At 42.6% G+C, this 14872-nt stretch overlaps 1 protein-coding gene across 2 annotated transcripts in view; it reads right to left on the minus strand.

The window, feature by feature from the left end:
- SEPTIN7 (septin 7) overlaps positions 1 to 14872 on the minus strand; it is a 101304-nt gene that overhangs the window by 58570 nt on the left and 27862 nt on the right. For both annotated transcript variants that reach the window (XM_061585872.1, XM_061585873.1), the window contains exon 4: positions 6192 to 6292. In XM_061585872.1, coding sequence (XP_061441856.1) covers positions 6192 to 6292 — 101 coding nt within the window. The remainder of the gene's footprint in view (positions 1 to 6191; positions 6293 to 14872) is intronic.

The following is a 14872-nucleotide window of genomic DNA, read 5'->3' on the forward strand; positions in this document are numbered from 1 at the left end:
TGCTGGCATCTCTATCGCTGTAATGGAAAAATCCAACAGGCTGTGACCCTCAATGTTAAAATGCTTTGCAACTGGTTGCTCCACTTTTTTTGTCAAAATTGCCGACTTGTGGTTCCTGAAGCACGTGCGTAGGTCAGTTGTAGTCTTTGGAGATGCAGATTGGCTGAATTATTTTATGACGACTCTAAGAACAACATAGACCTCTACAATAGAGATCCTCTGCTACCGTTTCTGCCACCTAAAACTTGGACACCGAACATTAACAGGAATCCAGTCCTAGAAACCTTCCTCTTATCAATAAACAGAGTCATCAACAACCACACACCAACTCCTATTCACGACAACCTTTCAAAAGAAGAAAGAATAGCCCTAAGGAACCTTCAGATGAGAAGAGATGTTGTCATCATGCCTGCAGATAAGGGTGGTGCTGTTGTGGTACTTAACAGTACAGACTATATAGCAGAAGGTCAAAGACAACTAAAGGATGAAACATATAGATTTCTTGACAAAGACATCACCACAGATCTCAATACTTGTATCATTACATCTACACAAAACCTTACAAGTAGGAAACTTTTTAAAGAGGAAACTGCGGATCTCCTTGTTAATCCAAATCCCATCCCTGGAAGGTTTTACATGCTGCCCAAAATCCACAGAGCCAACAATCCTGGTTGCCCTATTGTCTCAGGTAACAACACAGCTACTGAAAGGATTTCTCTTAAATTGACTTAAATTTGACTTAAATTTACAAAACATGGTGCAAAACCTCCCATCATATATTGAAGACACCAAGGACTTCTTGCTTAAAATCGAGTCTTTAAACAAGCAGAATCAATTCTACAACAATACTATACTAGCTACTTTAGATGTCACATCTCTTTACACCAATATACCACATAATGATGGGATTCAGGCTTTAAATGAGTTCCTTAACACCAGAGATATAACAATCCTCCAACAGAGGTTCTCACAACTTTAGCTACGCTAGTCCTGACTTGTAACAACTTTACATTCAATGGAGAACACTACCTGCAACTACAAGGCACAGCTATGGGGACTCGCATGGCTCCATCATATGCGAATCTCTTCATGGGTAAACTGGAACAGGAGATCCTCAAAAAGGCCATCAACAAACCACTTATATGGTGGCGATACATTGACAACATCTTTATGGTCTGGACAAATGGTAAAGAGAGCTTGGAACAATTTAAAAATTACATCAACTCTATCCATCCATCTATTAAGTTTACATTTAATAGTGCAAATGACAATCCGCACATCCCTTTTCTAGATGTCCTTCTCACCATTGAAAACAACAAAATAGCCACTGATCTCTACAGCAAACCCACTGATGCCCACACCTATTTAAACTGGAAATCCTGCCATCCTAGGCATATAAAGAAGAACATTGTGTATAGCTTAGCTCTGAGAATCAAATTTATTTGCAACACTGAAGATAAATACCAGAGAAGGATCAGTGAACTTAAAGAACACCTTCTTCGGATATTCTCCACATATTATCAATTGCAACATCCACCGAGCCTCCATTCTGTCCAGAGAAAACCTCCTGCATCATACTGAGGTGTCAAAGAGCAGAGAGGAACGGATTCCATTTGTGGTAGATTTCCATCCAGCATCTCCTAACTATCACCGAGCAATCAGGGAGAGCTACCCATTGCTGGCAAACTCTGAACATCTCCTGTTATAGCATTTCGCCAACCTCCTAAATTGCGCAGACTGTTGGTGACAGCTGTGCTTAAGCCACCTATCACCAGGGCTGTGGAGTCGGTACGCCAAACATTCGACTCCAACTCCGACTCCTCTATTTTTCCACTGTCAGACTCCGACTCCAACTCCTCTATTTTTCTACTGTCCGACTCCGACTCCACCCAAAATTGCTTCTTGTCAATCAAAATTTATTTGGAAGTCAGAGTCGGTACATTTCTACCGACTCCACCCAAAATTGCTCCCAACTCCCACTCCACCCAAAATTGCTCCCAACTCCGACTCCACAGCCCTGCCTATCACCAATCCAGGGTCTCATCCTTGTCACTCCAAACGCTGTATCACCTGTGTGTACCTCAGGGAGACAGCCACTTTTACAAGCACTAGGACAGGCAGGACATATTATATCAAACAGAACATCACCTGCAGATCCTGCAATATAGTTTACATCATCGAGTGCAAAAGACCAGGATGTCATATCCAATACGTAGGAAAGACCACAACTGACCTACGCACGCGCTTCAGGAACCACAAGTCAGCAATTTTGACAAAAAATGTGGAGCAACCAGTTGCAAAGCATTTTAACATCGAGGGTCACAGCCTGTTGGACTTTTCCATTACAGCGATAGAGATGCCAGCAGATCCAGCAGCATTGACCAAAAGGGAGAACTTTTGGATTTACTCCCTAGACACATTGGCACCACATGGCCTGAACCTGGAGGACAGTACCACCACTACTTAGCTTCTGCCAATGAAGCCCCTCTGAGCATTCCATCCTCAAAGCTCTATAACTGCCACCTTGGTAACAGCATTTGTATGTTAGCAGCTGATGAAGGCGGAAGCGGAAACGTTTTGTTAATACAATAAAAACCTCTGTTTGGTTAATCACAATTATGTTCATATATATTTTTAGGTGATTAACGGAATCCTTATAGGGATCCAGAGCAAGCTTGAATGAAGTTCTGTTTGTTGCTTTATAAGACAGTTTTGAAAGCAACAAACAGAACTATATATATAAAGGAGGGTGTTAGTATTCCCATCATACTACCCCCTCGGCACCAAATTTCTCTCCTTTCTCCCCCCTTCCCCTCTTCCTTCCCCCACCCTCTCTTTCTCCTCTGTCCACCTCTCCTCCCACTCCCCACCCACTCCCCCTCTCCATCCGATCTACGTCTTTTTAATAAAGAGAGGGAAGAGGTAGGAAGGGGGGGAAGAAAAAGAAAAAGAACAAGAAAGAAAAAACCCTCTAATTGAACCCCCTTTCAAGCCTGTAAGTATCTTGAAAATTTGTGTTGCTCCACAAGTATTACATTGCGTTATGAAGCGGGGCACAATGCTATCTTTCAATATTCAGCATGGCTTAAGTTCAGCTGCTCCCAAGGGATTCTTGGATTTTTTATTCTTCTTTGTTTTATGTTGCAGTCATATGTAACATCGTAGCGGTGATTATTCTCGCTGTCTTCTTCTTCCTCCTCCTGGCTGTCTTGTTCAGTCTCCTCACAAAGCTTGAGGCTGCAAAGCATCCAGTGGGCTTCTGCCGTTGTTGCGCCCATGTGCATGACTCCATTATGAGTGACTATCAATTTGAATGGGAAGCCCCATTTGTAACAAAAGCCCCCATCATGAAGCTTGGTAGTAATTTTTTTGAAATTTCTTCTTTTCTGCAGAGTCTCTGGGCTTGAATAATTGAATATGAGCACCTTAGCTTCTCTGTACTATAAATCCTGTTTATTTCTTGAGGCTTTAATGATTTCTTCTTTTACAGATAACGCACCATTTTTGCTATGATGTCTCTCGAGCGTCGTTCTGCTTGGGGTCTTTGTGCTATTGCTCTATGTCTCTGTCTTCAAGGCATAAATCTGGGAATGAGCTTCGTAGCCAGTTGAGAAAAAAGTATTTTATATCATCTCCTTCTGCTAATTCTAGAGTTCCTCTTACCCGTAAATTTTCTCTTCAGCTTGTGTCCTCCAGGATTCCATCCTTAATTGTAAATCTGCTGTGGTGGAATTAAGTTTTTTAATGGCATTTTTGTGTCACATACCCAGTTCGAATGCAGCATCAGCCTTTTTTGTGAGCTCCGTGAGTTTAGCTGATATGTCTTTGATTTCGGCTTTTACTAAGATGAACTCTTGTTTCCATTCTGTTGCTAGCTCGTTTGTGAACTGCCATAGAATATCATGCCCAGGTTCCCAGTCCTCTTTGGAGAGGTGCTGATTTATGCACCATATTGGGGCCTATATCAGATTCGTCTTCTGCTGGTTCTGCTGTATCTCGTACTCCAAAGTAGCTTTTTAGTGATTTTTCTCAGGCTCCTGATGAGGAGGTGATTATGTCCTATTTCTAAGTAATTTGGGGGGTTATTCTAGCAGTAACAAGCTGTTTAGACGCTAAAACAGGAAGCCGAGGTGAGAGCTGACGAGTTATGCCGCCATCTTGGGTGGTCATTGCCCCCCCGCAAATATAAAATTATTATAGAAAAGCCATCATTAACCTGTTACATGCTTTTGCACAGTTAAGATTAGTGCGCCAACTGCGCCCGTTCCTGAAGTCGTCTTATCTGGCCATAGTGACACATGCCTTAGTTACATCCCACTTAGACTACTGTAACGTGCTCTATGTGGGGCTGCCTCTGAAGACTGTTCGGAAACTTCGGTTGGTGCAATGAGCTGCAGCCAGAATGTTAACTGGGGCTGGTTACAGGGCTCATACAATTCCCCTACTGCAACAGCTCCACTGGCTGCCAGTCTGTTTCTGGACACAATTCAAAGTGCTGGTTATGACCTATAAAGCCCTATATGGCTTAGGTCCAGGCTATTTGTCAGACCATATCTCCCTATATGAACCTGCCCGGGCCCTGAGATCTTTAGGAGTGTCCCTTCTCACGATCCCAATACCTTCACAAGTGCGACTGGAGGGGACACGAGACAGGGCCTTTTCGGTGGCTGCCCCTACGTTCTGGAACTCCCTCCCTAGGGAGGCAAGAATGGCCTCCTCTGTGCAGTCCTTCCGCCGACAGCTAAAGACTTTTTTCTTCCGGCAGGCCTTTGGAACTGAAAGCTTTAAGGGTAGTGATTGAAGAGGGTGCTGTATATTATTGTTTTAATTGTATACTCCTAAATTGGGTTGCAGTATTTTAATTGTATATCTATTTGGTTTTAACATCATAATAGTTTAATCCTGTTTTAATGCTGATTTTATATGTTTATATGTTTTATATGTTTATATGTTCTTAATGATGTGTACTTATTTTTATCTGGAAGCCGCCTTGAGTTCCAGTTTGGAAAAAGGGCGGGGTATAAATAAAGATAATAATAATAATAATAATAATAACAACAACAACAACAACAACAACATCTGCTGTAGCATCACAGTAAATTGTTCAACATAACATTAATTAATCTGCATATAAATACTGCTGATATTCTGATAACAAACAAGTTTAATGACCTTATGCGCAAAACCAATTCTTTTAACTTTAGTATTTCACACTGAACCAATACTTTTTCCAGAATTGTAGGTAGCTAAAAATCAGCATTTGCATTCAACTGGTTTATCCCTATTTTCAGTAAATAGGAAGGTGTTACTATAATAGACATTCAATTTGCCACTTAGGCAGTTTAGTAACAACTGGTTCCAGTTAAGTTGCAATCTGCATAAGCCTAGCCATGTCTACTCAGAAGTAAGTCCTACTGAATTCACTGGAGTTTACTCCCAAGTAAGTAGGGTTAGGGCTGCAGCCTAAGGAGATGTGTACTCTCCCTCCTATATTCCATGGCTTCTCCTTCTGCCACCATCACATGCATTGCTTTTCTCCTTTTATTATTGCAGCTGCTGCTGCTAGAATGCAGAGGAGTTCTAACAGCCGCACAACACCATTCTCTCTCTTTCTCACCTGCCTCAGGCTTTAAGGCAGGGATGGGGAAAACCTATGGCCCCTAACGGATGTTGTTGGGCAACTTCTCCCATCATTCCTGACCACTGGCCATGATGACTGGGCTTGATGGGAATCCAACAACATTGGGGGGGGGCAAACTCCCAAGGTGCTTTTAGGGGTAGTGGTCCTTTAAAAATCAGGAGGGAGGGACAACTTGCTCAAAATTCTTCTGGCTACAAATGCAGGAGCAGCTGCTGAAACAGAAGAAAAAAGAATTGAGAACAGCTGAGGCAATCCAGGTAAGAGATGAGGCCGCAGTAAGTAGAAGCCAGTGGTGCAAAAGGACACATACACCCTCAAGTTGTTGGCAAGGCTGTGGGGCAATTAATCTAAAACAATTAATAAATTAAGGTCGTCGCTGCTAGTCCTGACAGACAAACAACTTATGGCAGCAGAGGAAGCATTTACTATTTAAAAGTAGTATTTAAAACAGAATACTTAAGGTTACCAAAGGCATCTTCTTGACAGGTTGCTGTGAGACTGTAAACGTTGTGAGTTAGTAGCCACCATTCTACTATAAGAATATGCTTACCAGTTGCTATTATCCACTGCATCACCAAATCCTGGTGTGTCAACTATTGTTAGTAGCAGCTGAACACCACCTTCTTTAATTAGAACTTTGGACTGCTCAACCTAAAACAAAACAAAACAAAAAATATATATGTGAAAAAAATCCTATTTTGAAAATGTTATTTCTCCAAGTAAAAAACTCTGAACAGTGAACACCACATTCTAAGTACAGTGTGTTTGTATTAATTCTTCCTAAAGAAACACATTCTGCCCAAGGTTTGTTTTTTATTTCTGTTAATTTGAAAGCATTTTTATATGGAAACTTCTGCTGAATTGGATAGACAGGAAGACAGAGTTGTCCTTCAACACATTCTTTCAGTCTATGGAAGTATCTCAGATCTAGTGGAAATTCCTGCTGCTGGGAGTTTGTGTGTGTGGAGGGGATGATTTTCACCAATAACCCTTTTCCTCTGCAGCCACCAGCATCACCTCTCATGCTATTTCAGAGGATCGACCAACCTTCCAGAACAGATTGGAGGGAGGACTCACGGGGGAACTAGCAAAGATCTCCCCACCTCTTCTGCCCATGGGAGCATCCTGTGAGCTGAGTTCTGGCTCATGAGCTCTTAAGATTAAAGTCATAATCTTTACACACAAGCAAATTACGAATTTAGCAAGTTTGCATAATTTGCTTCTGCTAGTTATAGGGAGAAGCAAACATCTAAACCTTGACTCCTGATCAGCTCCTCTTTCTTCTGAATTTTCAGAAAATCCTGTTGGCACCCTCATGGGCAATCCCCACTGAAAACTCAGAAGCCAGAGGATAGCTGAACAAGATTATCTAGTGGCTGGGGCAGAGCTCCAGCCTCCTGTGTAACTCCATACTCTCCTCATGACTAGAAAAGTCAGATCTATGCAAGATGAGAGAATGTGAAAATTAGGTAAATTCCCACATGTCCAGAATTCCGATCATACTCAAGTGAGTTGAAAGATCTGAACCAAGACAGAGTATAAGCAAATGTGATCTTAATGATCTGGTAAATCAAATTGAGGCAGCCTCGAAGATTGTGCAAAAAATGGCTGTTCTAATTTCAGAAGCAATCTTAAACAGCACATAAACTGGTAACATTAAACATGTGGAGAGAAAATAAAGCAGTTTTTCTGGACAGCAGTTTCATTCTTCCTATAAACCAAAAGTCAAGTTTTACTTTAAAAGTCACTTTGGGGCACTCTGCCGTATGTGAAAAGTGACCAATAAATTATAGTAACAAATAATTTAAAAATCCATTCAACTAAATTAAATAATTTATGTCATGTAACCCTCTTCCCTTCCTGTTTTTCCTTTATTTTCACATTATAAACACTTCCCCCAAATTCCTGGGAGGTTAAAACAGACCTTGCCAGAAGAACACTGAGCTTAAGCTGTTTGGGGGGAAATTCAAATTAAGAATCTCCTCAAAGGCCCTGAGCCAACAATCCGCTTTGTGCTCTAGACCAGGCATGCATACACGCAAACGTCTGTGTTTTTTTTGGGGGGGGAGGTGTAACCCCTTTGAAGAGTATGTGGGGACTCTTATGCATGTCCATACATACCTAACTCCTAAAAAATTTAAATAGGAGTTTAAGATAGTACAGGTTGTGTTTTCCAGAAACTACAGAAAGCACAAAACACAGTAGCACACAGAAATCTTCCGATGAGCGTTATCTGGACTGGAACTTCAATACTATTCAGAAACATCAACATGACTGTCTCTACTGATTACAATGGGGTCTGCCAACCCAGCACCTGCAAAGCCCTTCATTGGTATTCTCAGGAGGGGGCTCCAGAGTCTGAGCTTTCATTAAAAAAACCAAAAAACAAAACAGTTTAGCCATCCTAAAAAGGTTATGAAGCAAATGTGCAAGTACCTTTCTAAGCTTTCTGTGAAATAAGGCTGCCAGGTTATTCTCTCCTGTCAGTGTTTTTAGCCAATGAGTGAAGTCAGAGCTGTGACTGATGAGTAGTTTGGAGAACAGGTGATAGGAAACCCTGGGGTCCTAAAGAGCTTCTGTTTTCATCTCCCCTTTAGTGCACTTTTCCTGCTTCTGTCTTATTTTCTAGTCGTCCTTAGAATCTCTGTAATTTGTCCTTCCTTTTTACCTAGCAACTAATATGCATCTTTGCTGTGGAGAGTTCTTCCAAGATCTGTACTCACTAGAACTGAAGTCCCCAAACTGGTCTGCAGAGCACTTCGTGCTGTTGGTACGTGGTGTGTCTTTGAAGAATAGCAGCCGCAGCTTTGTCATTATTCAAGCCTCTGCTTTGAACTGTATGTTGATTCCTCTGAGGCTGGCAAAGCAATTAGTATTTCCCTTGTCTCCTTCCACCTTTTACTCAGTAGGTCTGGTGGCCCTTCCCTCACTTTTTCTCTTTTGTGTTTGTGAGTGGACACAAACTGTCTGTCCGAGAATGAAGTCAATCAGACAAGCGAGAGTTTTGCAAATGGTGCTCTCAGCTTCTTATAGCTACTGCTGTTCTTCCCCTCTTTCACCCTCCACCTCTCCTCCCTGTTTTGAGGCACCTTCAATGCCCCCTCCCAAAGCAGATGTCTCCTTTCCTCCTCTACAGCCTGGAGGTTTATACTGTTGTAAGCGGTCAGCTCATTTGAACTTCTCGTTAGCCTGCATTCCCCTGATGAAGGCCTGAAAATCAACAGGCTGAAACACATTGAGTTTAAACATACAATAAATTCCTACTTTTCTAGCATCTTGGTTTTTGCCCCCCTTTTTTTCTTGGTTTGGATGCTAGCCACTTCCTATTGTTGTCCTTTATACACCAAAACCAACACCTTGATCTTAGCTTGGTAGCTAATGGGCTAATTCTGTCAGCAGCAGCGTAACATGTTGGCAATGTCCTGCCCCAGTGAGCAGTCGTGCCAAGACATTTTGCACCAGCTGCAGCCTCTGGACCAACCTCAAGAGCAGCCCCACATACAGCACATTACAGTAATCCAGCCTGGAGGTTACCAGAGCATGGATAACAGTGGTCAAGCTATCTCGGTCCAGAAACGGATGCAGCTGTCTTACCAGACAAAGCTGGTAAAAGGCACTCCTAGCCACTGAGATCACCTGGGCCTCTAGCAGGAGGACCCCTGACTACAAACTTGCTCTTTCAGATGTAGTACAACCCCATCCAAAGCAGGCAATTGACCAATTATCCAGATTCAGGATCTACCTACTCACAGCGCCTCTGACTTGCTAGGATTCAGAGTCAGTTTACTGGCTGTCATGCAGTCCACCACTGAGTCCAGGCACTGATCCAAGGCTTGCATGGCCTCTCCTGATTCAGATGTTACCGAGAAATAAGAGCTATGTCTCATTACTTTACACACTTTATAAAGAGGCTTAGGCATGCCTACTGCTGTATAGGAGTTGATGTCCAGGCACTCATTAAGAATCCACTGTAGAGTTAATTTACAGTATAGTGGTATACATGTCCACTTCAGAAATAAATCTTTGTGTTTAATGGGGCTAACTCCTAGGTAAGTGGCAGCCTAGACTTTGGTTTAGGATTGGCATTTAGGAAAACAGGGTTTTTGTGCCTATAACAGCTGTATCTCCACAATCAGGACCAGCAGACGCAGCTGACTTTTCATGGTAAACATGAGACTGTCCAGAGAAGGAGAAGAAGCAGCAACAACTGTATTCTTTCTCATTTTGTACTATGCCATGCTCCACTGGCAGCCATTTTGTGACTGGTGTGCTCAGCACTCTCTCAAAATTCAAAATATCCTGGTCCAAAAAGGTTGGCAATCCCTGGTATACAACATGCAATAAATATACGGTAAGTAGATCTGATCATATTCTCAGGTCACTGCTTATCTGAGTAACAATTCATAATGATTTCACTAAGTCCTTGAACACTCCAGAATTTTATTCAGAGCCAAACAGTGAAACCAAAGCAATAAGACAACAAACTTAATTAGTTACAATGACAGAGCAGTTGCCAAAGATCACTAACAGAGGGTGAAAAAAACAGGCACATGGGCCCCACAGCCCTGGATATGAGGCAACACCATGTGAGAGTTGCCTGCTGCTCCATCTATGTCCTCCCGGCCAATGAGATCAGAGCTAATCTGTGGATCCAATTTAGTGTGAGTTGCCTGAGGAGCTGAACTACACATTACCTGGAGGTTTCTTTTAATTGCAAAAGGTTTCTGGATGAGATCCTTGAAAACCCTAGTTACTGTTAATCCACTATAAATTAATCTCCAGTTACTATCAAGCAACATGTTATGAATCCTATTGCCGTCAAAAGGAAAATAAATCTTTCATGTATCTCAAATGAACTGCACCATTGTGGAGATTAATAAAAATAACCTGCATATCACAATGGTATTTGAATTCCATGGCCATACTTTACTAGAGCTGTGCATTCCCCCCCCTTCCCCCAATCCATTGTAGGCCCTAATTTGGTGATAGAGATCAGCTTCATCCAGGGATGATCAGGACCCAGAAAAATCTTTGGAAAACCCATTGATTTGTACCGGGAAATTAAAATGGCCTAGCTTGAGAGGGAGAGAGAGAGGGAGGGAGAGAGGTGCATGAAATGTGGAGATATGATAGCTCCACTATTTCAGACAAGTAACTCCAGGGGCTACATGCTAGCCTCCTTGTCAGGTGAGTGCTCAAATCCTGTCAATTCTAATGCTCCCGTTGGGTCTGTTCCATGAAGATTTCCAAAAACAAAACCGTTTGGAGTGTGCAACTCCAATTCCCACTGTCAAAGGAGGACAGGTGACACTTTCCTACCCATGCACTAAGAGAAGTCTCCTAAGTGCAGAACTGAATTGAAAGGCAGAGCAGTGACAGGCAGATAGGCTCCATACTTCTACCAACCCATGCCCTCAATTTCTGCCTGCCTAAGCCTCTTGGAGGTGGGAGACTGAGAGCTAACAGGGAACTTGTTCTCCTTGCTCTTGTACGCAGCTCTTTCTTGCCTTTGCTGCCTGATTGCTGAGACTTGTCTGCTTCTGTCCGGAGCAAAACAGACTGGTGCTGCCTCTTTAAGTGCAACAGCAGGCTGCTGGTACTGTAATGTGATGCATCTTTACCCCTGCTTAGTGCCTGCTTGCAGAGAAAGAAGGTACAATGCGGCAATCTACTCCCACTTCCTCAGTGGTCCTACACAATGCTCTGCCTCTTTTGTGGTGATCAGATGCTGCTACCTTTGGTCTGGAGGTGGGGATGGGGGTGCCACCACATGAGGAGAGGGGGTATCAGAGGATGCATCTGATGGCACAGGTGGAGGGTGTGCCTGCTTCTGCTGTTCCCCAGTGCTCTATCAACTAGTGCTGCTGCCCAGGGAAGAGCAGCCTAAGAGATCCTCCTCTTCAATGAAGCTGAGAATATCAGATACATCTTCCTCAGGGATGTGGATGTCAAGCAGCAGGGTGGGTTCCCTTCTCCTCTCCCCATCTAAGGGGATGCCCCTGAGAGGCTGCTGCGGCCACCAGTACCTACTGCCTCCTCCTCAAACAGCTTCCTGGCAGTTGCAGCATGCTTGTTCCCACAGCCACTAGGGTTGCTCTCACCACAACCACAAGCAGGACAGACTACCCCAACCGAGGGGGGGGGGGAGAGGAAGAACCAGTCTGGACAGTGGAGCTTCTGCTACTGCCAGCACTTCTGCCACCTGTATCTCTGCTGGCACCACAGCTGCTATGCAGATGCCTCATTTTATGTTCTATGTACTGCTGCACTGACTATGTGTGTATACAATGCTGGATGTATGGACACAAGGCTTACACAATACACAGACAGAAGACAAAACCAGGGCTGTGGAGTCGGTACGCCAAACCTTCGACTCCGACTCCTCTATTTTTCTACTGTCCGACTCCAACTCCACCCAAAATTGCTTCCGACTCTGACTCTGACTCCAAGACTCCGACTCCACAGCCCTGGACAAAACTACCCAAAACATGGCCAGATTTGGGGTTCTGTGTGTGTGACACTGCCTACATAACTAAAATAAGACATAGATGATGGTGATGGTGAATGGGACTGATTGAATGGAAAACGATGGAAACAAAAACAGGTATAAGTCTGGGTAAAGACGATAAAACCAACAAGCTGAATAATATGAACTAACCACCAAACTCTGCCCACCAAAACTCATTCAAATGTTCTCTCAAAGAACAACAACAAAAAAGTGAAGCCAATGCAAAAAAAATGCTCATGGTTTTTAGACCATCATTCCCCCCCCCGGACTTTGACTGGAAAATGTTGGATAAGATTTTATAGCCCTGAATTGGAAGCAAGAAAGCCGTCTCAATAACCTTCTCCCCCTCCCCCTCCTGGTGTTTGAGCCCTGGATTGGAAGGAGAGCTTGTCAACAAGTCCAGCTGCCCTCCTACACCCCTCCAAGTGTTCTCCTTATATGGCGTCTGTTTGGATTTTTGTTTCATTTTTAAACATTTTGGAGACAGTGAGCCTGGGATTTTCTGAGAAAACTTTAAAATTTAAAATTTTCTTTGTTTTCAAATGATAAACACATTTACCACAGCAGAAGTGGTCTTAGGAGAGACATTCCTTCTTTTCTCAGAAGCACACAATGTACCAATCTACCACAAGTGCATCTTGCTATATGAAGTGCTCCTTGGAACAGCCAGCATTTCTAAATTTCTAACAAGATAATGTCCTGACATATTAGTCACCATCCTAATCACAATATCCAATTTAATATTCAAACTTGAGTTCATCACCATTTCATTCTTCTTGGTCAGTTTAGTCTTTTCTTGATTAACTTTAAGGAATTTGTGTATCCATACATGGTCAAATTCTCAGAAAGCAGCCTCAACTGGAAGAAATCCAGAAAACAGCTGCAAACTAGTGTCAATCTCCTTTAAGTGCCTGAATGAATCCTATCTAGTTTTAGAAATATTCTCAAAGGGTTTGGGGAAAATAAATTAAATCCAATCCTGGAATTTACAACATTCCTTAAAAAGTCCATGCCAAATGGTTATTTTCCCATGCACTGTACTTAAGCAGGTCACCCAGGTCAAGTTAACAGTATTATACCAGACTATGGAAAATTAAAGTTTTCTCGCTCACCCATTTCCTACAGGATGAAACATTATCTGGGGACGCCTTTTTACAAATAAGTTTCTAATGTCTATTTCACTGGATATGGTCAGGCTCGTGTTGAATTCCCTGCTGTGAAGCTGATTCCCAACACATTCAGGAATATGAATAGTTTTAAATCCCACAGGAAAGCAAAAACCAATGAAGTTTATAGAGTTAAGTAATAAAAGCTTCTGCATGTAACTTGCTTCAGCTTGAAAAAAACCCTCAAGTAGTTTCAAGTCATGTACTTTATGTTGTTTTTCCAAATTAATATTCACTTATTACCTGTGAATTAGTGAAGCACTAACAGCAAGATTCAGGTTTGTTTTCTTTCAACAGCAAGCATAACATACAGCCAGTCTAGGGTCTGCAATTCAGATTTTTCCAAATAAACTTCATGCTGCACTGCATCCCACTCTCCCCTTTCACCGTGGAACCTCCCATATGAACACCTGCTGTTCAAGTTGTTACTTGAAGAGACTCGGCTAGGTTTTATAGCATATGTGAGTGCATACAGACATAACTGATCAGAAGCGATTCCAGGTTTTCTGGCTACAGAGTAAGCTGCTACTTCTCACACTAGCACCTACACTACTCCTGTGAAGACACACTTACAATTTGTGGATCTAATATTGATTGACTTCTCTTGTTTGCCCAGATAGTTCAGGTGTGCTGTTGATTTTGGTTTCTCTCTTCCCAGCCTTGCAAATCTGATCAAGATTTTGTTTGACATTAAAAAAAAAACTAAACTAAAGGGGTTTTACACACTGTTTTTAATCAAGAACTGTCAGGTGGGGTGGGGTGGGGTGGGGTGGGGTGGGGAGGTTCAAATTGGCTTTTACTTACAAAAGGTTTGGCCAGTCAGTGCAAATCTGGCTTCTCCCAAAAATCAGAACAAAATCCCCCAAACCCAATCTAGGTGAGAAGGTTTATATTATCTAAATGAATGCAAGTACATTTCCACAGGAGGCTCACTACTGAAGCTACGTACATCTGTACACACCTTTAAAAATGTGTAACAAACATCAATCTATACTATATTTAGATTGCAACATTCATCAATGTTATTGTTATCCATTTTAATGCCCTCTCCAGTCAGAAATGCCTTAGAGAATAGCATGCAGTATGCTTGTGGCATGGCAATAACTTCCCTGGTTTCAGCATTTTCTTTTGTAAAGGGCTGATCTAGTGTGATAAAAGGGCTGAGCTTTGAGAAGTTTGTTGGAGGAATTACTTTTGACCCTTGCCCCTGAAGCTTGCATACACACAAGCTGTGAGCACAGACATGCAGACCTTGCATTAAACACACGAATCCCCTTGGTACCTCTTTGCCCATCTTAGTCTAAAAGGATCAATGCTCTGCGAGACACTTCTCTCCTCCATATCTCCTGGTGAAGGGGCTGAGAGGGGAAAGTTTGGATTTCCTTCAGTCTGCTCCACACAAGTAGCTTTAGTTTGTATCTTAATTTCTGCCCTTGTTACTCTTCGCACAAAACCTCGTGGGAAAGCATCACCAGCCATACCATTAGGTGTGGGGTGTGGGGTGTGAATTGTAGTTTAGCAGGCTCCATGGCCCTGCCTCATAACAGGAGTTGCCAA

This window comes from Rhineura floridana, chromosome 10 (assembly GCF_030035675.1).
Source record: "Rhineura floridana isolate rRhiFlo1 chromosome 10, rRhiFlo1.hap2, whole genome shotgun sequence".
In the NCBI taxonomy this organism is placed as follows: Eukaryota; Metazoa; Chordata; class Lepidosauria; order Squamata; family Rhineuridae; genus Rhineura; species Rhineura floridana.